The 25,880-nt window shown below is 32.1% G+C and overlaps 2 protein-coding genes across 3 annotated transcripts in view; one reads left to right on the top strand and one right to left on the bottom strand.

Annotated features, from left to right (window-relative positions):
• The window catches only part of LOC111707147 (FAD-dependent oxidoreductase domain-containing protein 1), an 18,802-nt gene extending 8,464 nt beyond the window's left edge, over positions 1-10,338 (top strand). For both annotated transcript variants that reach the window (XM_023480176.1, XM_023480175.1), the window contains 8 exons: positions 1,054-1,119; positions 1,788-1,889; positions 2,135-2,174; positions 2,891-2,985; positions 3,249-3,323; positions 5,267-5,327; positions 6,474-6,566; positions 10,200-10,338. In XM_023480176.1, the coding sequence (XP_023335944.1) occupies positions 1,054-1,119; positions 1,788-1,889; positions 2,135-2,174; positions 2,891-2,985; positions 3,249-3,323; positions 5,267-5,327; positions 6,474-6,566; positions 10,200-10,300 (633 nt within the window). In that variant the 3' untranslated portion in view covers positions 10,301-10,338. The remainder of the gene's footprint in view (positions 1-1,053; positions 1,120-1,787; positions 1,890-2,134; positions 2,175-2,890; positions 2,986-3,248; positions 3,324-5,266; positions 5,328-6,473; positions 6,567-10,199) is intronic.
• A 7,318-nt stretch (positions 10,339-17,656) lies between these two features.
• Positions 17,657-24,470, bottom strand: LOC111707146 (uncharacterized). Its single transcript, XM_023480174.1, has 5 exons — positions 24,414-24,470; positions 23,325-23,422; positions 20,239-20,521; positions 18,443-18,574; positions 17,657-18,137 (listed from the first exon to the last, which is right to left on the bottom strand). Exons 2-5 carry the CDS (start codon positions 23,419-23,421, stop codon positions 18,026-18,028), a joined length of 624 nt encoding a protein of 207 aa, XP_023335942.1. The 5' UTR covers position 23,422; positions 24,414-24,470; the 3' UTR covers positions 17,657-18,025.
• Positions 24,471-25,880: the final 1,410 nt, after the last annotated feature.

Here is a 25,880-nt window from a genome sequence, read left to right as displayed (position 1 = left end):
TATTCCGATATATTACAAACAATATTCCGATATATTACAAACAATATTTAATATATTCCGATATATTACAAACAATATTCCGATATATTACAAACAATATTTAATATATTCCGATATATTACAAACAATATTTAATGCATTTCTAACAAAGCGCATATTTAAAGTTTTAATAGGTTAAACAGGTCAAAATTATGTTTTGTTTAACAATTTTAAAATTCTGGGTTTGTTGCACCAAGTTGGCAAGTACTAACTTATCTATAAATTTTATTTCAACATTTTATTGCATTTTTTGACAGTTGATAGAAGATCTATCGTAGCAAAAAAGCTAAATCTGTTAATAAACTATTTCAAAATTTGTTAAACTTCTAAGAGGAAATATAAAGCCTCTCGAATGCAAAAATCTTGTGAGGTCATGTACAATACTTTCATGCCTCCTAGCTTGTCTCTTAATCTTATCCTGTTGGATTATTCTATGGTTCTGCTAAATTTAAAAACTTTTCTATACAAAATCATTCAGTAAACTCACTCTTCAGATCGTCGGACTTTTAGGTCGTTATTAAAGTATTCATCCCTGTATAGTTGTGATTTATCAAATTTACAATATTTTAATGAAAATTATTTCAATATTGCATTAAAACATCTATATAACAAATATACATCATGATGTATTTATGCATTGAAACAAATGAGTTTTATAAACATGTTTTAATAATATGCATTATATTATCTAAAAGATAAGTTAATGGTTTGACGTTATGATAAATAATTAAAGTTGACAAAACAAAAATCTTTCCTTTTTCTAGGATGGAAGTACAAGAAGTGTACAATATTTATATATATTCTAGGATGGAAGTACAATAAGTTTACAATATTTATATATATTCTAGGATGGAAGTACAATAAGTTTACGATATTTACATATATTCTAGGATGGAAGTACAAGAAGTGTACAATATGTATATATATTCTAGGATGGAAGTACAAGAAGTGTCCAATATATATATATTCTAGGATGGAAGTTCAAGAAGTGTACAATATATATATATATTCTAGGATGGAAGTACAAGAAGTTTAGAGTTTAATCAGCTTCTGATTACCGCTGGGGGAGATTCAGGGGAGGTGAGACAACTCAATAAATAATAAATATTTTTCAACTTTTGTAATTTTTTATCTCTAGAAATATTAAGTTTTGTCATGTTTTCCAATATTTTATTTCATTTTTTCATTTTTTAAAACCATTATTTTGATAAAGCTTATTATAATTAAACCTTTACGGTACCTCTGCTAACAAATTACGAAATTCAATAATCTTTAAGCAAGCTTTATTTATATTAATAGGCGTTTGAGGCGATTCGCGCCAATCTTCTATTTCAATTGTGAACTTTTTCTCTTTGTATACATTGCAAAACAAAAACAAACAAAAAATTCGCGGATTTCATGAAAACATTCCGTGAATTTTTAAAATTTAATGAAAATAAAATTTGTTGGAGACTAATTTTTGAAATTTCAATCATTCATAAACCTTCCCTTGGGTCATATGAGGTCCCACACAAAATTTGGGCCCGATCGGTTCAGTTTTTTTAACGTTTATTGGATACAAACAAACAGACAGACACCCAGACAAGCAAAGTATAGGAGAAGAAGGTTGTTATCTTAAAACTAGTTCTTGCTACAATTTCTTAATTTTTAAATACCTAACTCTTTGAGTTCGTTTACACCTTCAGGCTGCAAAGATATAAGGTTTAGAAAATTTGAGTCTATGGCAAAAACTCACTTCTTTTCTCTAGTTAGGATTGATGGCAGGGATAGGTTCAGGTTCAGGAGATCTCCAGGTCCCTATACCAGTAGAGAAAAGGAAAAGATACGTCTATGTTCCTCATTGTCCGCAGGAAAATATTATATACAGAGTTGAAATTAACGATTAGATACTTAGATACTGAAAAGGCCAAAAACTGTTGGAAATTATTAACAAAAAGGTTCAGACTTAAAAAACTAAATATTAAACTTTTTGACACTTTTATGTAGAGGTAACAAATGCTTCTATGATTTAAACACAATTTTGTAAATACGAGTGAATAATTACTCATATTTGATATTTGTTCAAAAAAAAACTGTTTATATTATGTTGGTTCAGGGCCCAGGGCTGGACTGTCCTCTTGTTATAGATCCCACAGGTAATGAAACAAAATTGTGAGAGAAGCTCTTCGTTCTAGACTGAAAATTTAAAAATGTTTGTTATCCAACATTAATATAATTTCAATTCCTTTCTTTTTTTAGTAAAAGCAATTTTGACATGTAAATAAAAATTTAAGCTTTTTAAATACTTCTTTTCATATTTCTCTTTAATAAATTTTAATATTCAAAGAGTGTATTTCTATTAAATACACTTGAATATATTTAAGGAGTGTATTTCTATTAAATACACTTGAATGTATTTAAGGAGTGTATTTCTGTTTAATAAACTTGAATGTATAAAGAGTGTATTTCTGTTTAATAAACTTGAATGTATAAGGAGTGTATTTCTGTGTAATAAGCTTTAATGTATTTAAGGAGTGTATTTCATATTTCTGTTTGATAAACTTAAATGTATTCGGATTGTATTTCTATTTAATAAACTTGAATGGATAAGGAGTGTATTTCTTTTTAATAAACCTGAATGTATAAGGAGTGCATTTCTGTTAAATAAACTTGAATGTATAAGGAGTGTATTTCTGTTAATAAACTTGAATGTATTTAAGGATTGTATTTCTGTTTAATAAACTTGAATGTATTTAAGGAGTGTATTTCTGTTTAATAAACCTGAATGTATTTAAGGAGTGTATTTCTGTTAAATAAACCTGAATGTATTTAAGGAGTGTATTTCTGTTGAATAAACCTGAATGTATTTAAGGAGTGTATTTCCGACGGGAAGGATTGGGAGGTAATTATCTTTGTGGACAATCCCCTACAGAGCAGGAGGAACCTAGGGATACAAACCTGGAACAGGTGATACAGGGATACAGAGATACAGGGATACAGGGATACAGATATACAGAGATACAGGGATACAGCGATACAGGGATACAGAGATACATGGTTACAAGGATGCAGGAATACGGAGATATGGAGATACAAAGATACAGGGATACAAAGATATGGAGATACAGAGATACAGGGATACAAAGATATGGAGATACAGAGATACAGGGATACATTATTTATCATATCCGAATATGCACATAATAAAGATTATATTCTCTATTCTCTAGGTTGACATGGATTGGTTTGATGAGGCTGTGTGGCCTGTTTTAGCAAACAGAGTTAAAGCTTTCGAAACATTAAAGGTAAAAGTCTTAACAGAGAATTCTAAAGATAAGCAGTGGGAGTAAAAACTTAAACCCCTTTAAAACTATTTGAGAGAATGTTTATTCTAATGTTTTCTAATTTTTCACAAAATTCATAATTGTGAATGAAAGACAAAAATTACGCTTATTGTTGACTTCTTGAATAATTTTATCTTGAAAATCTCTTCTTATTTTATGGTTTAAAAGACCCCCTGATCTGTTGAATATTAAGGAGCCATGTTAACTTGCTTTCTTTTTATGACGTAATTGTATACAGGTTTCCACTTAAACTGTTTTTGTCATATCTCTTTCAATTTTTTATAAATGTTTTTATGAAATTTTGGAAAACAACAGAAAAACATTTATATGCCTTTCAATTTTGATAGAAATAATTTTTTTTTTCAATTTCCAAAATATTTTTTTTCAAGGCCTAAGATCCAAAGCAAACAAAAAGTTGTAAATATATGGTCCAAAATATAGCTAATCCTATTTTTTACTCACCCTAAATACAGGTACCCAAGAAATGGAGCAAAAATATCAGAATATCAAATGTCAAATGATTAAAAATCTTTAGATGATCAAAAAAAGGTACGCTATATAGTTAGGACAACTATTTTTTTTCAAAAATATCATACAATTTTACAATAAAGTTGATTTTAAAGTTTAAGGTATTCTTAAACATATCTTTCTGATAAAACTTTTGTAAAATGCAACGTCTGTAAGCTCTCTCTTTCACGCAATCTATTTTTCCTTCTTTCTCTTCTCTTCTATTTTCTACTCTTCTCTTCTTTTTTCTTCTCTTCTCTTTTTTTGTTCTTTTTTTGTTCTCTTTTTTCTTATCTTTTCTTTTCTTCTCTTCTCTACTCTTCTGTTCTCTTATCTCTTTTCTTCTCTTCTCTTATCTCTTATCGTCTCCTTTTTGTTTTCTCTTTGTTGTTGACATTTAACCGGTTTTGAGATGAACAATGCAGTACGATCCGTTGTTTTGATTTTTTCTGATTTGTTTACATTTCTAGATTGTAGACCTACTGCGTTTGTACTGTATAATTCGGCATTTGATCATTTGGCATTTGATATTTTGATATTTTTGCGAAATGGAAACATCTGTAATCCTATAGGAAATTCAAACAATAGAAAATCATGTCCGATATACAACGGTATCCTTTCAATCTTTATCTCTAAAGGGAGTGTTCGCGAAAAATGAAAGGGGGTATAGGCTAACGTCGACAAATATTGGATAGTAATTGCTACTAATCTGACTTCTATCTGTTGCGCCTTTAAGGAGAAAATTGTTAAAAACGACTCATTATAACGAAGAACGTAGCGTCAATACAATTTGTAAGCCTATACCCCCTGTAATTTTTCACGGACTCTCCCTTTGAAAAGATGAAGATATCGTCGTTTTCTGATTCATAAATTATCAATGTAGAGAAACCGCAACAGAACATGATTAATTAAATAAAGAAAAACAAAGATTTTTCCATTGAAAGGTTCATAAATTATGTCCACAGTCCCTGTTTAAAAAAAAATTTATTTTCTAAATATTTGTTGATAATATTGATCCTAAACTTAATCTTCTCTTTAATTCTTTAAAAAGAAGATTAGATAGATTAAAAGAGAGAAATTGATCAAACTTGTAAAAATGTTCCAAATAGGTTAAAACTTGTAAAAATGTTCCAAATAGGTTAAAACTTGTAAAAATGTTCCANTTGAATATTTGAGAAACTCAGTGCATTGCTTTATTGATTTTTATTCATATACTATAATAGGTTAAAACTTGTAAAAATGTTCTAAATAGTTAAAAACTTGTAAAAATGTTCTAAATAGGTTAAAACTTGTAAAAATGTTCCAAATAGGTTAAAACTTGTAAAAATGTTCTAAATAGGTTAAAACTTGTAAAAATGTTCCAAATAGGTTAAAACTTGTAAAAATGTTTCAAATAGGTTAAAACTGCGTGGGCCGGGAATTATGATTACAATCACTGGGATCAAAACGGTATTATAGGTAAATATTTATATTTTTATTATTTATCTATCTTTGAAATATCTTCTTACGATCATTAAATTAATTTTATTCCGAGATTTTATATTCAAAAATGAATAAATATAATCATAAACAAAAATAAGAAAAATAACCCTAAAAAAGGCGAAAACTCTTCTATTGAATACCCTTAATCCTGATTGCCTAGTCTCTGTCTCCACTTTGGACACTTTTGATTTTTTCCTAATCCTCTTTTTTGGATATCCCTGCTGAATTCAGACCAAACTGTGCTCTAATTTTCTCGGTTTCTGATTGGCTTTTCGGTTTTTACAATCCACTCTCTGATTGGTTGCATTTTAATTGCTTTCTTGGATAATAATATATTGTATGATTAAATAAAACCTTCAAATTAACAGAAATAGGAGATCAAACATTGATCTCGATATCCACCATTCTAAAGCTTTCCGCTCTAAGCTGGGACTCTTAATGCCGATCGCTTGATTTCGATATTAACGGTGGACACTTTTAGTTTGAGGATCTATAAAAAACTTTCCATATCTTTATTATAGTTTTTCCTTCACTGCACTGATCAAAGCTTCCTTCAATCTCTGTCTGGTTACTATTATTCTGCGGGATATTAAATAAAAATTAACTTATTCCTCAGATTATCAAAGCTTATGAGTATTCAGCACAAATGTTCCCAGTTCTGTGATTATATAATTTCTTAAAATCACTTCAAAAGAAAAAGCTTACAAATGTTTTGAGAAGGGTGTTTCAATGAGATTGGGTTGGGGCTGACCTCTTTTCTTAATTATGTGGTTGATATTTCATAATATTTTTCATTTTTTTGATCCGAGAGTTAATTTTGAAAATAATCATTACTGTTTCGAGAATTTTCGATAATGAAGACGACATTTTCATATTTTCCAGGAATTTTCGAAAATCCAGCGCCAGCCGTAAAAAGAAGTTGTAAGCGAAATACTTATTTAAAAAAACTAAATCGCATGAATCCTCAAGTCACTTCTAAAGTGAACTCTCAGTTGAATATTATCAGTTTTTTAAACAAGGATGGCCGGGTACTGTTGTAATGCGGACATGCCCGTCGTAAAATAACGTTGAAAGTTAGTTCAACAAACTTCTCTCTTTTATTTGTTCTTCCGTTAATTCTAGGTCGGCATCCAGTTCTAGAGAACGTGTTTATGGCCTGTGGATTCTCCGGGCATGGTATTCAACAGGGTCCTGCTGTAGGTCGAGCTATGTCAGGTATACTCAGAAACCAGGGTCCTGATGTAGGTAGAGCTATGTCAGGTATACTCAGAAACCAGGGTCCTGCTGTAGGTAGAGCTATGTCAGGTATACTCAGAAACCAGGGTCCTGCTGTAGTCCCCTCTTATATACGCCACTGAATACTTATTTATTTCTACATACGTAACATACAAACAAATAAATTAATATTTTACCAGATATTATGTCTTTTGCTTTTATGAAATTCCATGAAGTGTGTTCAGTGCAGTGCAGTGCAGTGCAGTGCAGTGCAGTTCAGTGTAGTGCAGTGCAGTGCAGTGCAGTTTGCAATCCGAATACATTCTAGTAATCAAGCTTAATTAGACTTCATTGAATTTTAAAATATCTTTCTCTAGGTTTCTTCTGGTCTAAACTTTAAACACAAATTAAACCAGAGACCGAATTTAAAGAATTTGAACCGCCGAGTCACTAAGCCGCCATCAACCGGTTTCAGGCTTCTCCCTCTTCTCATATGACAATTTCAACTGAAAGTCGCCATTTTTAATCGCTTTTAAAATGTCGAGGATTTTCAAGTTAAATTATAAATGGGTGAAAAGGAACTGAGTTTTTGGTCACAAACTCAAATTGTCTAGTCCCTATATCTTATCATTGTGATGATGCAAACTTTTGATGCTTCAAACTTAAATTATTTGGCCTAACAGAATTCATAGTTTGAAATATCAAAGGTCTACGAAATTGGGTAGCAAAGATATAGAGATTAGAAAAGTAGAGTTTGTGACAAAAACTCAGTTCCTTTAGACATTATTACGGTCAAAATGGCTGAGCTTTAGCCTCAAACTCAAAGGTATTGGGATTTGAACTTATGAGTTATGGCTAAACTCAGTTTCTTTTAATCCATTTTGACTGTCCATAATATAATAATGAATAATGAATAATGAATAACAAAATAATGAAGATTCAAATATAAATAATAAATAAGTATGACAATCTGACAAAATATACTCATACAATAGATTTGCAACAACTAATCATGAGTCATGCATGGAACTTGATGTTAATGCATTTATAAAAGAAGTTGTATTGCCCTTGTCCTAATTGTCATATTATTACTATTGTTTATACACTTGTGCTAAAATGCTAGACACTAATTCAACAATAAATAATGACAACTGCTAGACCAGGATTTACCATTTTCTTTGCTTCCTTCCGTAATGTGATATTCTTCATATAAGTGTGAGAATTTCGTGTATATTGTATAGCGAGAGGAAGGGAGGGTATGACACACCATAAATAGGTTCCGAGCCGTATACAATATCACATTATTTCATAGATTTAATTCAATGGCTTACATTTTATCGGACCCACTTAAAAATAGGAAATCCACTTTTCCCTAAAGTTCCATGTCTCATTTACAATGGAACTCTTTATGTCTTTACAAAAGCAAGTAGCATTAAAGATTAAGATATCATCAGTTTACTTCATTAAAATGTGTTGAATTCCATCAATTGTATTCCTTCTCACTGTCACTAGAATCTGCATGCTATTTTGACAGAGAAACATCAACCCCAAATTACGAATTTTTCAATAAAAAAGGAAATATTTTCATTCTCATAGAATATGGTTTAAGTTTTATTGCTGTAAATAGTACATGCCGCACTAATAACAGAGGGTTACTTGAATAAGCGTCGATCATATACGCAAAGTACAATTAACTTAAGTTCCAAAAATATACCAGAAAAGCTGAGATCTGAAGATAATTCAGTAATTTTTTCTGAAACATTTAAGCTCAAATTTAATTTTGAAAATGGAGGAAATTTAAGATTTAATTAATCTTTTAGTAATACTGCACTAGGCTCCCACTCTACTTTATTGCATCTATTTTTCAATCTGATAATTTAAAAAATGCATTCTTTCTAGGTCTTTAAATTTTCTTTTCTGTTTGATTTTTACAAAAGATTGAAAATCCTTTCTTTCACGACAAAATTTTCCAATTGTATTTTTCAATCCCACCTTTCGCTCTAAAGTACTTTGCCTGATATTTCATGCCTTCAATATGTGGCGGATATTAAAATAATGCATGAATTTCATGCCTTCAATATGTGGCGGATATTAAAATAATGCATGAATTTCAGAGAGATAATACAAATCCCATGTATGACGAATATGCCACTTAATAAATGGAGATTCATTTAACAATGTTAACAAATTTTTTGCTGGCGCTTCGTGCCATTAACGCCATTACTACTTAATTAGACTTTGTCGTTAACAATTTCATCAAATTTTAAAAAATTTATTTATGCGCTTCGTACCGTTAACGCCGTTAATAAAATTCGTTAACTAACGGTATCTTTAAACAAAACAGAAAATACCATAAACGAATTGTTCCATTATTACCTTTAAAATTAACGGCTACCTGAAATTTTTATTTTTAACATTTGGAACTAACCGTTAACGAAACGGCTAGAAAAAGTTGGAACGTGCCCAGCCCTACTCCCACCCCTTCAATATTTTCTGTTCTTTTTCCTCCTTCTCCCTCAGTTTTATTCTCCAGGGTACATTAAAGCTCAGAATATAAAGTATATGTAAAATGTTCTAGAAAAATACAGTTTCTTCATGCATAAATATTTTTCTGTTCTCTCACGACAAGAATAAAAACATGCATGTAAGGAGACCAGGTAAATTTACGTCATACTTTATGATATGTATGCGTCATCAACAATTAAGGCAACGAGCATGCAAACATATAATTAAATTATTAGAAATATTATTATAATCGTGAATTGTATAATTATGTAATTAAAAAACGGATTTAATAGCGGAAATCCATGAGTTCCACGTTTCTTGGTTTATTGAGAAAACGGTTAAGCATATAGCATGTATCATAGCGTGGCCTGCAGGGTTAAAAGATTTTACTAGGGGATGAACATGAAAAATTAATCTCCATTTTCCGTAGCTTCCAATAATGCTTTAGTGGTTAGGAATTTTCGATGGGGGAGCCATTGCTTCAAGGAGATCCCCTGTATCCGCCCCGACCATTAAACGTACAACAGCAAGGAAATATAATTGAAAGAGACAATTGACAATTAAACGTACAATACAGAGTGTCCCATATCATATTAGATTATCAACAATTTTTAACGCCAAAATACGCAAATAATACGCGAAAAATCTAGCATTTTCTGCCAACAAAATTTTCTATTAGCCTTATTAAATTTTTAAAATGATTCATTCTTCATAAATTTTCTGAATTATCCCCCAAATCGTAATTTAGACCCATTGACGCGGTCTAATTTGATGTGGGACACCCTGTAGCAAGAAAATATGTTTGTAAGAGACAATTGACAATTAAACGCACAACAACAAGGAAATATGATTGTAAGAGACAATTGACAATTAAACGTGCAATAGCAAGGAAATATGATTGTAAGAGACAATTGACAATTAAACGTACAACAGCAAGGAAATATGATTGTAAGATACAATTGATAATTAAACGTACAACATCAAGGAATTATGATTGTAAGAGACAATTGACAATTAAACGTACAACAGCAAGGAAATATGATAGAAAGAGACAATACTCATGATAATTCTGAAAGTTTTCTTGGAAGTATCATCCTTTGTAAATACATTTATAAATCTGTTGTTTAGAGTGTATACTGGACGGAGGGTTTAAGACCTTGGATCTCTCAAGGTTCGGGTTCGAAAGACTCCAACGTCAAGAGAAGGTTCTGGAGAGAAATATTGTTTAGATCATATTTTTGGAAAAAATAAAAATGAAAATATTTTATGAATGTTTTACAAAGTTGTAAAAAGTTGGCGAACTGAGTAGAATTGTGTTTCAAGTTTTATTCAATTTTAAACTTGGAAACATGAAGAGAATGTAAAATGTTTTCAAATATCATAAGGGTAATGCACAAAACTTAATTAACTTTAGATATTTTTAAAGCCGAAAAAGTGCTGTAACTAAAATGAAATGGGATAAAAGGAATGCTGAAAAGGAATTCTTATTAAAATAAAAATTTAAGTAAGAAAAACCCACAAATTATTTCACATTTTAATTTTCAAACACAACAAACTCAAAGGTTTAAAGTACTTATGAAAGTAACTGTAGACGTAATTTCAAGTGACCCGAGACATATTTACAAAAGTAGCGTGTTGGATTCACAGTTGTACACTTTAAAACATTTTATGATTAATAATGGAAGAAATTTCCATGTTTTAAATTGATTATTTCTCTATAACCGTGACTTTCGAATTTGAGTCGCAGAGACTATGGAGGAAATTAACGAAATTAAAAACTTGCCAAGCAAGAAAAACGACAGTATCGTTCACGTTATTGATTAGATAGAAGGGTATCGTTGTAAATCGGTTAAGTGCCTTTTTTAAGCAATATGACTTTGGATACAATTTTTCATTCCCCTGCAGATGAAAAAATACCTCCTAGCTAATAAACGAAATGAAAATCAAATTTGTGAGAATTCCTTTAATCTTTAAACCACTGGGTGGAAGGGTAACATAACTTTACTTTAAGCTTCACATATATATATATTGGTCTACAGTGTAGTTAAAATATTTAAATAATAACTGAGCTGAGTGTAAATTCAATTATAAACCACAAACTGGAATATTAACCTAACCTTGGTTCACAGATTACCTTGTTTCTTCTAAACCTTTTTTATACCACCAGACATTATTTTACCAATAGACGCAATTATACAATGTGAAATAATTGTTCATAATATGACGCGAAATAACTTCCATATAACACTGCAATTTTGGTTCGCAGTTTTAGAAAGTTTTTAGACAGAAATTTTCACTTTATCGAGAACTTTAGCGAGGGATATAATATAATCTAAAAAGGCGAGAACCTTCAAGAAATAGAGAACATTTCTGTCCACGTCGTGTCAAAATAATAGAGTTAAAGGTAATTTTATGAAACGTTTGTGTACTTATTTCAATGACTATTTCTAGATCAAATAAACTTATGAGCAAAGCAGAAGTAAATAAAGTTGATTTCAATTTAATTTTCATTTCAATTGAAAAACAAATTTGGAAATATCCTAAATTTTTTGAGGAAATCCGGGAACCAATCAAAACTTTATAGCACACGTGCTATAATGTACAGCTAATTTAACTTTGTATTACGATGTTTACTTTGTAGCACGTTCATTATGAAATTCACGATGAAGTGAGGAAGAATGATTAAGCATAAATCTATATTTTTTTTCTATAACTTTTAACTCTAAAACTTTTTATATCTTTGTTGATCCTAGTGAAACAAGGTTATTCTTCTACTAGTTGACAGGGTTGTTTTTCTATCAGTAGACAGGGTTATTCTTTAACAAGTAGACAGGGTTATTCTTCTACTAGTTGACATGGTTGTTTTTGTACCAGTTATAGACAGGGTTTTTCTTTTACAAGTAGACAGGGTTATTCTTTTACAAGTAGACAGGGTTATTTTTTTACCAGTAGACAGGAGGTTATTCTTCTACTAGTTGACAGGGTTGTTTTTCTACCAAGAGACAGGGTTATTCTTTTACAAGTAGACAGGGTTATTCTTCTACTAGTTGACATGGTTGTTTTTGTACCAGTTATAGACAGGGTTTTTCTTTTACAAGTAGACAGGGTTATTCTTTTACAAGTAGACAGGGTTATTTTTTTACCAGTAGACAGGATTATTCTTCTACTAGTAGACAGGGTTATTTGTCTACCAGTAGACAAGGTTATTCTTTTACTAGTAGACAGGGTTTTTTTCTCTACCAAGAGACAGGGTTATTATTCTACTAGAAGACAGGGTTGTTTTTCTACCAGTAGACAGGGTTATGTTCTACTAGTAGACAGGGTTATGTTCTACCAGTAGACAGGGTTATTCTTCTACTAGGGGAAAGGGTTATTTTTCTTCCAGTAGTAGACAGGGGTATTCTTCTACCAGTAGACAGTGCTATTCTTCTACCAGTAGACAGTGGTATTCTTCTACCAGTAGACAGGGTTATTCTTCTACCAGTAAACAGGTTTATTTTTCTACCAGTAAACAGGGTTATTCTTCTACTACGATGGTAGGCAATTATATCAATAGATTGAAGACGACTTTCGATTTCAATTTAGATTTATAAGAGGCTGTTAAACAGCATGGATACAGATAAACGTAGAAGTCAAGAGAAGCTGTTAATTGAAAAAGCTTCTCTTTGATTACTTGTAAACTTGTAAAAAAGCTTGTTAACAATCTAAACTTAAAGAAAAAATTCGTTTTCATTGTATTGATAAAGTCGTCTACCACTGTAGTAGACAGGGTTATTCTTATACCAGTAGACAGAGGTGTTCTTCTACCAGTAGACAGGGGTATTCTTCTACCAGTAAACAGGGTTATTCTTCTAACAGTAAACAGGGGTATTCTTCTACTAGTAGACAGAAGTATTCTTCTACCAGTAGACAGGGGTATTCTTTTATCAGTAGACAGAGGTGTTCTTCTACCAGTAGACAAGGGTATTCTACCAGTAGACAGGGGTATTCGTCTACCAGAAGACAGAAGTATTCTTCTATCAGTAGACAGAGGTGTTCTTCTACCAGTAAACAGGGGTATTCTTCTACCAGTAGACAGGGGTTTTCTTTTACCAGTAGACAGGGTTATTCTTTTACCAGTATACAGGGTTATTCTTCTACCAGTAGTAGACAAGGGAATTCTTCTACCAGTAAACAGGGGTATTCTTCTACCAGAAGACAGGGGTATTCTTTTACCAGTAGACATGGGTATTCTTCTGCTAGAAGACAGGAATATTCTTCTATCGGTAGACAGGGGTATTATTCTTTCACCGGATAGATAGATAGATAGAAAGAAAAATAAATAGATTGATAGATAGAAAAGATAGATAGATAGACAGATAGCTGGGTAAATAGATAGATAGATAGATATGTGAGAGTGAAAGACCTGTTGACCTGGTTTCTATAAACTAGACTGAGAAACTACCTTAAATTGTATCCTAGGGCAATACTGGGGGTTGCCATCAAATCTAGTATTTACGCATATTTACGCAACCACCTGTTTATACGCATATTTACCCCATGACTTAATTATTAATAAAGCAGGCTTTGTTTGCACGCGAAGTATTTGATTAGACGGACTAACTGACGTCTTGGTGTTATTATGATAATTTATTACTATAATTAAAGTAAAACGAGGAATTTAAACAAGGTCAGCTTCTTTCTCAAGAAAGGGAAAACAAGAGCCTGAGTAAATTAATTAAAAAGTGAAAATATTCTTTACCGTTTAATTGTTAAAGGATTTTCGTCTCCTACTCTGTATTTACATCCTTCTTCTCTCAATATACAATTTTATCTGTATCCTTCTCCTCTCTATTTACACTATTATCTGTATCTTTCTCCTCTCTGTTTACAATATTATCTGTATCTTTCTCCTCTCTGTTTACAATATTATCTGTATCTTTCTCCTCTCTGTTTACAATATTATCTGTATCCTTCTCCTCTCTATGTACAATTTTATCTCTATCCTTCTCCTCTCTATGTACAATATTATCTGTATCCTTCTCCTCTCTATGTACAATATTATCTGTATCCTTCTCCTCTCTATGTACAATTTTATCTGTATCCTTCTCCTCACAATATAAAATTTAATCGGTATCCTTCTCCTCTCTATTTACAATTGTATCTTAATCCTTCTCCTCTATTTACAATTGTATCTATATCCTTCTCCTCTCTATTTAAAATTATATCTTTATCCTTCTTCTCTCAATGTACAATTGTATCTTTATTCTTCTCCTCTCTAATTTTATCTTTATCCTTCTCCTATCCCTTCTCTATTATCTTATTAAAATTGTATCTATTTTGATTCAACTTGATCTCACAAAATTTGATAGAAACTCATAAAATCTAACAGAATCGGAAAAATACTTATAAAATAATTAACCAAATAGAAAAATGTTCCACGGTATTCTCATTCTTTTACTCTCTTTTATAATTGTTTTTTCCTCTTTATAAAACAAAGCTTCCAATAATTGAGAACACTCCCTTTCTGTTCACCAAGGATTGATAAAGTTTTCTACATTCATCTAATTCCTCTTCATTTCTTGTTCAGAAGCAATCTTGCTGATTTTATTCTATTACTCTCTCGAGAAATCTTCATCAAATATTCCTTTAGTTAATGACGTCATAGAGACACAATACTAATGGAGGTGGATTTTCTCATTTTTTACACATTCAAATTTTTGACTTTTAGAAAAGAGTAATTTAAAATATGTTTTGCAAGTATAATGCAACTGGACGGTCAAACGGTGGGCGTAAAAGATCTAAAATTAAAGCTGCAGACCTAAGTTAACATTTTTAAAAATGGTGATAATCCCATGAGTCACATCTTATCATTATGAAAGCAACTTTATTACATTTTTTTTTCAATGCTTCTGCTAAAAAATTCCAGTAAAAATAAAATTTAAACTGTCAAGTATAAATTATTAAATATTTTCACTTTTTGAGTTTTGGAAGACAATTTTGAAAATATCACGAAATTCCACAAAACTCAATTTTTACGACTGTGTGTCAGAGAGACCAGGGCTTGTGGGTTAATAAACAGGAAACAGGAAACAGGAAGCAGAATAAAGAAGGGAAAGTTCGAATATTGCACAATGAGTAAAAAATAAGGTCAGGGATCAATTTGAAATATTAGGTTGCTAGACACAAGCTTATCAATAATGGTAATCAATTTTTCTAAAGGAAGGAAATAAAAACGTTGAGCCTGTAAACGTAATATTATGGCAGGAGAGTAAATGATGATTGTCAAAAATATGCAAATAAGTTTTTAACTTTAATAATTTATTTTAATTAAATTTTAAAATATTTTAAAATTTTTTTATGATATCAGATGCAAATATTTTGAGATTTCTATATTTCTTGTTCTTCATTTTTACTTCTTGATCGTCCATCTTCGTCCATCCTTCAATCATGCTTCAGCCAATTTTGAAAATAAAAAGAAATTAATTTGTTGGATGTCCTTGCAGTTAGCCAAATTGCAAGAAAGAACTATATTTCTGAACCCTGTGTCTCAGAACTATTCTGAATTCTTGAAGTCACGAGGGGGGGGGGTGAGAGGAGCAAAGTCACTACCCTTTCCCCTTGCATTGCTTTCATATTTTGCTTGAGTCAGCATTTTACACATTTTCCAGCATTTTTTATTTGAGGAAATATTTTCCAAAATAAAAACCCCTATAGAGGGAATGGGATTCAAAGGAAGACAGAAGAGTAATCCCAAGAGACCAAACAGGGGGTAACTTTGCCCTCAGTTGAGATAAGAGAGACTCAGTTTAAAAATGCAGCTTTAGCAGGGAGATATTTCCTGGAATGAAAACCCTTGCGACAAGAACAGGAGTTATAGATGAACAACTGAGGGATTGAAAATGATGAGAGGTGCAAATGAGCACCCTGCTCCAGAGAGAGATCAGGACGTTGTCGGGCGGATACTTCGCCACTATGACGCGGAGATCAATGTTCCTTTCTTGCCTGATTTTTGACAATAATCATAGTTTTGCATATGGCCGAAGAGAATAACACCAAACTTTTGAAAAAGAAAAAAATCCAAGATTTGATCGTAACAACCTGATCATGTCCTGGAGACAAAAACATCTCTTTTGTTTTTCAAAAATTTGTAACAATATTACAAAGAGCAATTGCAAAAAATACATTAAGCAGAGATCTGAATAAATCCTTCTTACTAAGCTATTAACTACCGCACTCCATGTTATTAAGGGATTAGAAGAAAATAGGTAATGTAACATCGTCTATACGTAACATTCCCCCTACTAAACATCTGACCTACTAACTTTCCAACCTACTGCAATATCGGACCTACGTCAGCTGTTTATTTTTGTATTATTTGAGGGTTAGGTTAGCTTAAGACAATTTCTGGGCCAAGCGTTGCTGCTAGGACAGGCTAGCAGCTGTAAAATAACGTGTTAGTAGGTCGGATGTGTAGTATAGCGGATTTGGCGTAGGTCAGAAGTGGAGTATAGCGGATTTCCGTAGGTCGAAAAATACCCCTTTGAAAAATACTTTTTTTCACTTGATTTAAAAATATTCAATTTCAAAAATACGTTTTTTCAATTGGTATCATAAAAGCTTTATGCAAATACATATCTTTGCTTTATAGTAAAAAGAAAAAAGTAAAACAATTGGCAAAAGGAATTTTGGTTTCAAGTTCTCCAAAAAATATTATTACCGCATTTTCAAAAATAATACGTGATGACATTTTTTGTCAGATAAGCTGTTTCAAAGCCACAAATCCAAATTTTCTAATCCCTATCTTTTAAAAAGGAAGGTCTAAACCTGTGAAATAATATCAAATATCAAAGGTCGTCGTTGGGCTGCAAAGATATAAGGAATATAAAATCTGATTAATTGTGGCAAAAACTTATTTCCTTTCACTGAACCTTTCCTTAGCTGCAGGTCAAGTGACACCATATGTTTCAGTAGAAGTAAATATTTCCATTTACTGTTAAAGCGCCGATATAAAGATTTATCTCTAATTGGATAATGAGCTAGATAGAAAGATAGATGTCATCGCCAAACTATTTCTATTGGTTCAGAATAAACAACAAACACGTGACTGAACCCTGATTGGATCAGGTCCTAATGCACTCGGCATACAAGAGTGGTGAGTTAAGAAAAAAAGTTGTTTCGACTAGTTTAGCCGTTTTGACGTTATATTGGATATATAACTAAACAGAAACACATGCAGAGCTTATATATAAAAATAAGACAAATCTATTAGAACTAGGCTTTACGCTCACATTTCTTATTATAATATTAGCTTTTTGTTGCGGATCTTTGAGCAACAACAACATAAAATTTAGCAGATTTACTTGTTTTTCTTGGCGGATTTCCAAAGTTTTGTTGAGGCACCGTTTTTATTTCTTTTCGCCTATAAACATTCTCTAGGGTCCTGTGATTTCCAAAAAAATGTGGGCCTTATCAGCTTGCCAGTTTGATGTGTATTGGATAAAAAAGAAACAAACCAAAATACAGACAAACAGACAAGTCTAATATATTTATATAGATTTGGCAGTATTGGTGTAATAATATCTCTTCAATATCGTAAAACAAGATAAGTTTTTCATTTTATTGCAACATTTTAATGACACTAAAAGTTACATAAATGATTCAGTCAAATTAAAGACACAGCGATCAGGACATTATTTTTTATCATGATTTGTCTCAGTAATTAAGATAAAAAGCATGATCGATGTATCCCTTGTATACAATATTCACATTACGCCTAATTTAGGCTACTGGCGCTCGCGAAAGCAGTAAAAGGAACTTCCTTTTATATAATTACATTTTTCTCTGTATAATGATTTAAATACGATTACATTTTACGATAAAGTGTCTATTCGTCGGTTGTCCTAAATTGAGCAGTGTCGATAAGTTTGTAATTTAAGGGTTTTGATTATCATCTGAAGCTTAGAGGTTGAAGTTTAGAAGAAATAATTCTTCTCGTTACACTGGTCGTACAGGAGTTCACAATCCTCTCCATTCAGACCAGCTTCAACTGCTCGGGAGTACTTACCCAGACCACTCATACGGGCACTAAAAAAATACAATATTTAGTCTTCAATCATTAAATTAAATGACCTGAGATGAGAAGTATTTAAACCTTTGAAATAATAAATTTTTAAAAAGTTATTAGTCAGAACAATTCCAAAATATAGGCAGCAAGTGTACGAAAATGATCAAAGGAACTGGCAATTGACTTAAACTCTAATTTTACCACCCCTATATCTTTGAAACATGATGGTGTTTGATTTTTAGCACAATCCAAAGTTTGAAATATATCAGGTTCCAAAGATATAAGCATTATAAAATTAGAGTTTGAGACGAGTAATTAAGCTTACTTGATAGTGTTGATGGCTAGGCTGGCAATAGGGTTGTTTGCAGCAGCTCTCTCAGCAATACAAACAGCTCTATACTTGCAGGCCTCGTTCCTCACGTTCATGGTGTTCAACGCAATCTCGGTGAAATCCAAGCTGAACAAAGATTAATTAATATATCGTTATAAAAGGTAGGTTTAACCAAGACATATATCAGGAACTACAATATCTGTGTTCTTATAATAAGTTTCAAGGAAAAATTAAAACTAAGTTTGTTTACATTACTTCCAGAAACTACAGTACACTTTTTATGTAAACAAAGATATGGTATTTCTTGGCATATTTCTTGAGTTTAACATGCATAACAAATAAGAAATGAAATTCTATCATTGAAAAAACTACTTAAAATTGTGTTTCAGGAAAATTAGTTTTATGTAAAAAACATGTCAGACAAAAAACATATCAAAGAAATCCATTAAAAAGAAAATTTTACAGTTTTAAAACATTTTTATCTTTTACCAAACATGCATTTTAAATGTTATGATTTGTAAAGTATTCATTTATACGTGCAATAAAAAAATACTGGTTTTTACACATAAATATTTTGTTTTGTGTAATAGTATAAACCATAACCGAAAATTGCATGCAAATAAGTGGTTAAATGAACGAAAATGTTTTGTTGATTGTTTATGATTTAAAACTTTTTTTGCGGTTTCTTGAAAACTAAAAAAATGTAGTTTTGTGGGCTTATCTCAAAATTAAATTGGGCTAAGGTTTCCCCAAGATGTAAACAGTTTCCATAGTTTGAATCCTATTCATTGTATTGATATGAACTATCCAATTTCATGGAGCAATAATATCAAATGGTTTCTAGCCAACCAAATCAGAAACCTGGGCAAAAAAAGAGGGAATTCCCATAATTTTCATGGAGAAACCTCGAATAAAACCTTAAATAAGCATGGGGAAACCTTGAATAAGCCTGAGAAATCTTGAATAAGCCTGGAGAAACCTTAAATAAGCCTGAGGAAACCTTGAATAAGCCAGGGAAACATTTAATAGGCCTGAGGAAACCTTGAATAAGCATGGGGAAACCTTAAATAAGCCTGAGGAAACCTTGAATAAGCCTGAGGAAACCTTGAGATTTATTAATTACTACTATATGTATGTACATGCAAGGTCTGTTAGTTAGTAAGGAAGAAACATATTGATAACATTTTTAATTTAGCCAATCAGCTGGTTTATCAGTCACTTCCTATCCAACATATATCTACCTAATACTGAATCTATACTATCAAATATTTTATGATGTTGATTATATTGCAGCTAAACTAGTTCTGCTACAATACTGTGTTGGAGTTCTATACTTTCTTCTATTCTAGTGCTCTTGACTAGAAAAATCTACCTATTAAACAATGATTTTGCTTTTGTCATCAATTCATTCTTTAGACTCCGTCCTTCATATCCGTAGTAGCTACCGTAGTTAGGATAATTATACTGAACGTCATTATAGTAGTAGGTTTCATACAAGTCTTCTGTATTACTACTCCTCTGCAGGTTGGATAGGTTTAGCCCATAGAAAGATGCAATCAGAATACAGATGACTCCAACCAACAGAAGAGTCATGGCACCTTTAAGAACTGCTATGACAATCTCTTCCATTGTATCAGCAAACACTGGAAAATTATTCATTATCAATACCTTTCATAAATATCCTTTCCTTAATAAATGTGATTGAATATTCATATCATGCATAGTGCCGATTGTATGTCTGTATGTAGTGTGCCAGCCCATCTCCACATGTAAGCATGTCAGCTTACTACCTGTTCATCACACGGGAACCAAAACCATTCAGAGCTCTAGCATAACCTTGATAATCAGGAGGACTGTACTCATCAGAGCTGTATTCTACTGGATCAGCATACTCAAGAGAAGCAGGAGAATCATCATATCCAGGGTTGAATGCTTCATTAGCTGCTGTAGCTATATAATCAAGCTTAAAGCCCAGAGCATAGTATGCAACTACAACTACTGCAGCCGCTATAACACCTGGTATCGCTAGATTTTTGGCCATTTGTTGAACATCGTCAATCGTTCCATCAAAAACTAAATGTGTTATTTTATTTATTAAAAAGTAAATGTTTCTGTACCTACAGATATGTTATGTGTATGCAGAAAACCATTCCATATTGCTATATAAAGAAAATATGAAAAACTGTACTGAAACCAAATGTTTTTAAATTTAATTTTAACTTTATCTTACATCAAAGACAAAACTAAAAAACAACCATTGATTTTCTCTTTAGCCGCAAAGTTGAATGTTATCAGACTTTGAAACTAGGATTTCTAACTACTGCATTACGTTACTATAGCTTTCAAGCACATCAACTTGTACGGTATTTGTACCTATTGTACGTACTGTCAATTCCAAAGAAATCATAATTCTTGGCAGAGCGTCCAGTGTTCCCCAGTATATCAAGTCCATTAGGTCCAGTATAATCAATAATCTCAGCGAAAGTATATACTGCTACACTAGCTTGTAGTATGATAAGTCCAGCAAGGAGTAGAGCAATGATTATGAAAATTACAGTTATTCCAGGAGTCCCATTTATGAGAGCTGAGAAGGACTGTAGTATACTTTCAGCACCTTAATATTATATGAAATCATGTCTAGGACCTTCCATCAAATGTTCATCCTGTAGAAAATGGGTGAATTGGGGGAACTGGAAAGTAGGGATTAAAGCTGACAATGTTGAGATCACAGATTAAACAGACTGCGCATACACTCTACCTTGATAGGCTAAGTGGGCCTAAAGTGTCCCGGCACGCCGTGATACAGTTTTGACCGGCATCTAACGGCCACTTGTTGCATATAATACCCATTCAGAGGTTACTTATACAACGTTAAAAAAATACTCCAATTTTTTACAAGATTCATAACATTTATGAGTTTAGTCTATTTTTGAAGATTTTGTATTTTGTATCCAAAGGATCCTTAAATATCCCTGAATACAGATGTCCATGCTGATTGGTCATGTACATCACTTGTACACAACAGAACATGCTATTGAAAATATCGCATATCATAGGTTTCCACTGATCTCTGTTACTCTTTTATCTCTGGTTGAGATTCATCAAGTTAACACAAGATTTTACATAAGTTCTTTCCCCATTTTCCTCTTACTGTGTTTCCTGATATTCATAGGTTTACAGAAACTATCTCTTTTTATATGTCCAGTTAAAACCTTAAAATGTCAGGCTATAAAATATCAAATATTTACATAACAAATATCACCAGTTTACTGCCCAGGTATCTATCTACAGCACAAGACATGTTAGTATATAGCTTGCAGGCAAATCAAGTTCAATTTATACCTATTGTATGCATTTCCAATTCCAAGGAAATCTAAATCCACTGTGGAACGTCCGGAGTTACCAAAGATGTCAATTCCGTTAGGTTCGCCAAATCCAAGAAGACGATAGGCAATGTAGATTACGAAAGCAGCTTCAACGATAATAATTCCAGCAATGATGAGTCCGATGGCTATAACCCCATATACAGGGATCCCCGTAGCCAGGGATGTCAGAGTTTGCATTAAATCTAAAAAGAGAATTTAATAAACAATGCAATCACAGTGCTCCTGGCCACCTAAAACAGGAATTAACCCCCTGTGAGTAGTGAGTATATCCGGGTTAGGTAAGATGCACCACCCACATGCTCTGAGTTTCAGTCCCAATATGCTGGACCCATTAGTATTACAGGAGTTGATCTCTGTCTCTGTGTACCTATTGTACATATCTCCAATGTACTCTGTGACCCTACTGGTGAAGGATGTGTCCTCTAAAGATCTACCCGATGCTGCTGAACCGAATAGTGCAGCTAATACAAAAGTTCCAACAACATCTATAGCAAGCAGCACAAGTACAGCAATACCGATGGTACCCCAATCAATGGGACCATCGAACAATCTTTCAATAGGATTACCTTAATAACGTCATTAGAAATTAATATAACAAATTAATTATCATTTGAGTTTGGAAAATTCTAGAATAAGAGAGAAAAATAATAAAAACCTGATGATAATGAAAACGGATTACTTTTCTCAAACTCTGATTTTCTAATAGTGTAAACCTATGATATTTCAAACTTTGACTTTTTGATCTAACAGAATTCGTATTTTGAAAGTTCTAAAATGTTAGGTTACAAAGATTTAAGTATAGGAAAATTACAGAATTTGAAGTAAACAATTACTTTCTTGATATGTAATTGGATTAGAATTACTTTGAAAACCATCATTGCACTATGTCCAAATTAAATTTAGTTTTCCATTTATAATTTTTATAGTTATGGACTCTGGGATCTACAAAAACATTTTTTCCGTTGTAAATCGCATTAAATTGTTTTACTCATAAAGTTCTTATCATGACCCCCTGCCATACCAAGCCCCATTAATCTGTGTCCCACATTGACTCAGTATCCCTTCCCATCCTAGTCCTGAGGCTGTATACTCCTCCTATAGCCTGGCATCCCACCTCTCTTATCTTCATATCTCCGCCCCAAACTTTAAAATTTCACTTTCCGCCCAAAGTACACTAGCTGGGGGAATTATACCAACATTTGATTTTCCCGGATTTTCTAGATTTATTATCCACAGATTTATATTGGAAAAACTGCAAGTTTGTGTGAGATTGCAAGAGCTTGACATCTGAGGGCAATAACATGACCTAGAACTGAAAGTGAAACTATGGTCTAGTAATTTATAAATTTAAACCAGTTCGGGATAATACTTGCATCTATATATCCTAAAAAGAAGGGAAACAATTGAGCTTGGGTCCATGGATAATGCCAACTTTTATATAAAGAAAATCTATGAATTTTTTATTTGTTTTAAGTTGTAAGAAACCCTACCTACTGTTTGTCGTTTAACAACATTATGTTCCTGTTCAGGGTTGGGATATGCTGTAGCAGCACCAAGCACAGCGAGGAGAAATAAAGCTTTCAGCATTCTAAATACAATATTGGTAAAGATTGGGTTAAAGGACTGTTCACGTAGTGTCAAGTGATTTCATACCCGATTTACCTTTTAAACTTTCGTCTGAGTAAAAAGGAATTGTTTATCTATCTTTTGATTGATAATATTCTATTGTGAATTTTCTCTAAAAATGACTTACGCATCTGTGCAGCATAGACAAAGGAGGATATTGTAAGAATTCAACATTTTTCCAATCTTTAAACCAACAATATCTTCCTCATTGTTACTGAGATAGAAGTTTAAAGGACAGCAGTGTAACTTTATAACTCGGGAAAGTAACTCTATTTTAATGGCGGGGGGGGAGGGGGGGGGGCCTCAAATTAAATGAGACTCATTGCGTTAAATTTTAATTATCATGCTTTGAAGAGTTATAATGTAAAAGATGCCATGAATTATGTCTAACATGACAAACAAAAAAAAGTTTTGACAACTAAGATAATTTTCTCATTGTAATCAATATTAACTAAGGCTCATCTAGATAAAAAGGGGAGGCGTAAAAAAAGAAAAAAGGGTCAGTCATCAAACAACCTTCCCCCGTTTCCCAAATTTTTCCCAGCAATTATTTATTATAAATCTTAATTTTTAATAGTTGAATCTAGAACCCCAAGTTAATAAAAGATAGTTTGTCACCCAAAACTGCATTTTTGATTTTTCCCCCACAGTGATCCAAAGGTGGCAAGACGTCAAAGTCGACCCGATCTTGATAATCAATGTTTATAGCAGTCCGGATCTATGTGCTCCATTCATTGCAAGTTTAAATGAAATTTTTTGAAACTCTACTCTCTAATGGCTTCTATGCGTATAGAGAATAAGGATTACCTAATTGTTAATATCCGTTAAACCTCTCTTAAGTAACCGTGAAGACCTTCTTTAATCTCAAAGGATTCGTATCTCAATTTATTTTAGATAAGAATGAAGGAATGAAGGAAGATGAAAATTATTTGATTATTTGACAATATTCTTACTTGATTATATGTGTATCTTCTAGAGATGTGAACAAACTGAAAACCAAGTTGAAACTGAAGAAACCATCTAACCAGCAAATAGGTTAAATTCCCCAGCTTTGGCCCGCGCCCTCCCCCTCCCTCCCCCCTCGACCTTACGCCTTCATACCCCCATACACAGTCCTAGCCGCGCTTATACATACTTAGGAATTCTAGCAGTATGCCTTTGTTTCCTATTCTATACTTCTGGACCAGGGGGTGTAAAGGGGGGGAGGTCAATTCTGGGAAAGGAAATGGGGGGGGGTAAGGACATAATATGGGTTATACCATGCGGATATACAAAGAAGGGTTTGACAACCATTTATGATATGTTATAAATTCTATTGTATAAGACTTGACTCAAATGATTACAATGTTACATATGTGGGTTTCAACCCTCAAACTCTCAAATCACAACATCATAATAATTTAATAGCGGGATGTTAAGTTACTTAACTGTCCCTTTGGACAATTAAGTAAAATAACATCCAGCTCTGCAAGTTTTCGTGAAAAAATCGCGCATATCTATCTCCTAAATTGTGAACAATTTTTTTTCGGGAAATTAAAATTTTAAATTACTTTACTTAAAAAGAATTTTAAAAGTTTCAAATCTGCAGCCAGATTGATAATGCCGGAATGTTTACCAAAAAACAGTTTTCTCAAATTAATTATTTACAAAAATTATTACTTTGGTGGAATTGTTAAATCATTTAATGCAGAATTTGATTTCAACTCGAAAAATATGAAAAATTAAACAATTTTAGTAGTATAGCATTGAAATGTTAACTTCAGGTTATCGCTCTCAAAGTTTTAATACTTTGATTTTTGTAATCATTTATTCTCTTATGCTGTAGTGGTTTATGATTCCTGAAAATCTATTCTTAATATTTCTGAGAAATAATTTATCTTTAAACCCTTTTCTTTTAATTTCGGGACAAAACAAATGTTTCCACATTACAAATATTAATATATTCCTTTTTTATAAATTGTAGAGGATGAAATCCCCGAAAGAGGATTATAAAATCCTATATATATATATATATCATAAATATGATTTGCTTGTCTGTCTGTCAATCCGTTTGTATCCACTAACCGTCAAAACGGCTGAACCGAGCGGACCTAAATTTAGAGTGGTACCTCAAAAATTACAATTAAATCCGCGAACTTTTTTGTTATTGTGTGATGATGCTCACGTAGAACCAAAATTAATAGTTGAAATGAAAGATGGGCGCGAAACGCCCTAAAGTTGCTTTAAAGTTTGCTAAAAATTAAAATTAAAAATTGCTTTAAAGTTTGCAATATTAAATATATATATAGATAAAAAAAATATAATTTGCAGCGAAAGTTCGTCAGTTCAAGTTTTAAAACAGTGCAAAGTTGTTGATTTCGCTAAGATTAATTCAAATAATTCAGGTGTTTTCGTCAGAACATTGCCAATCAGGTTATTTA

Source organism: Eurytemora carolleeae, unplaced genomic scaffold (assembly GCF_000591075.1).
Source record: "Eurytemora carolleeae unplaced genomic scaffold, Eaff_2.0 scaffold780, whole genome shotgun sequence".
NCBI lineage: Eukaryota > Metazoa > Arthropoda > Copepoda > Calanoida > Temoridae > Eurytemora > Eurytemora carolleeae.
Note: the sequence above shows the minus strand (reverse complement) of the source record. Positions and strands in the feature narration are given on the sequence as shown.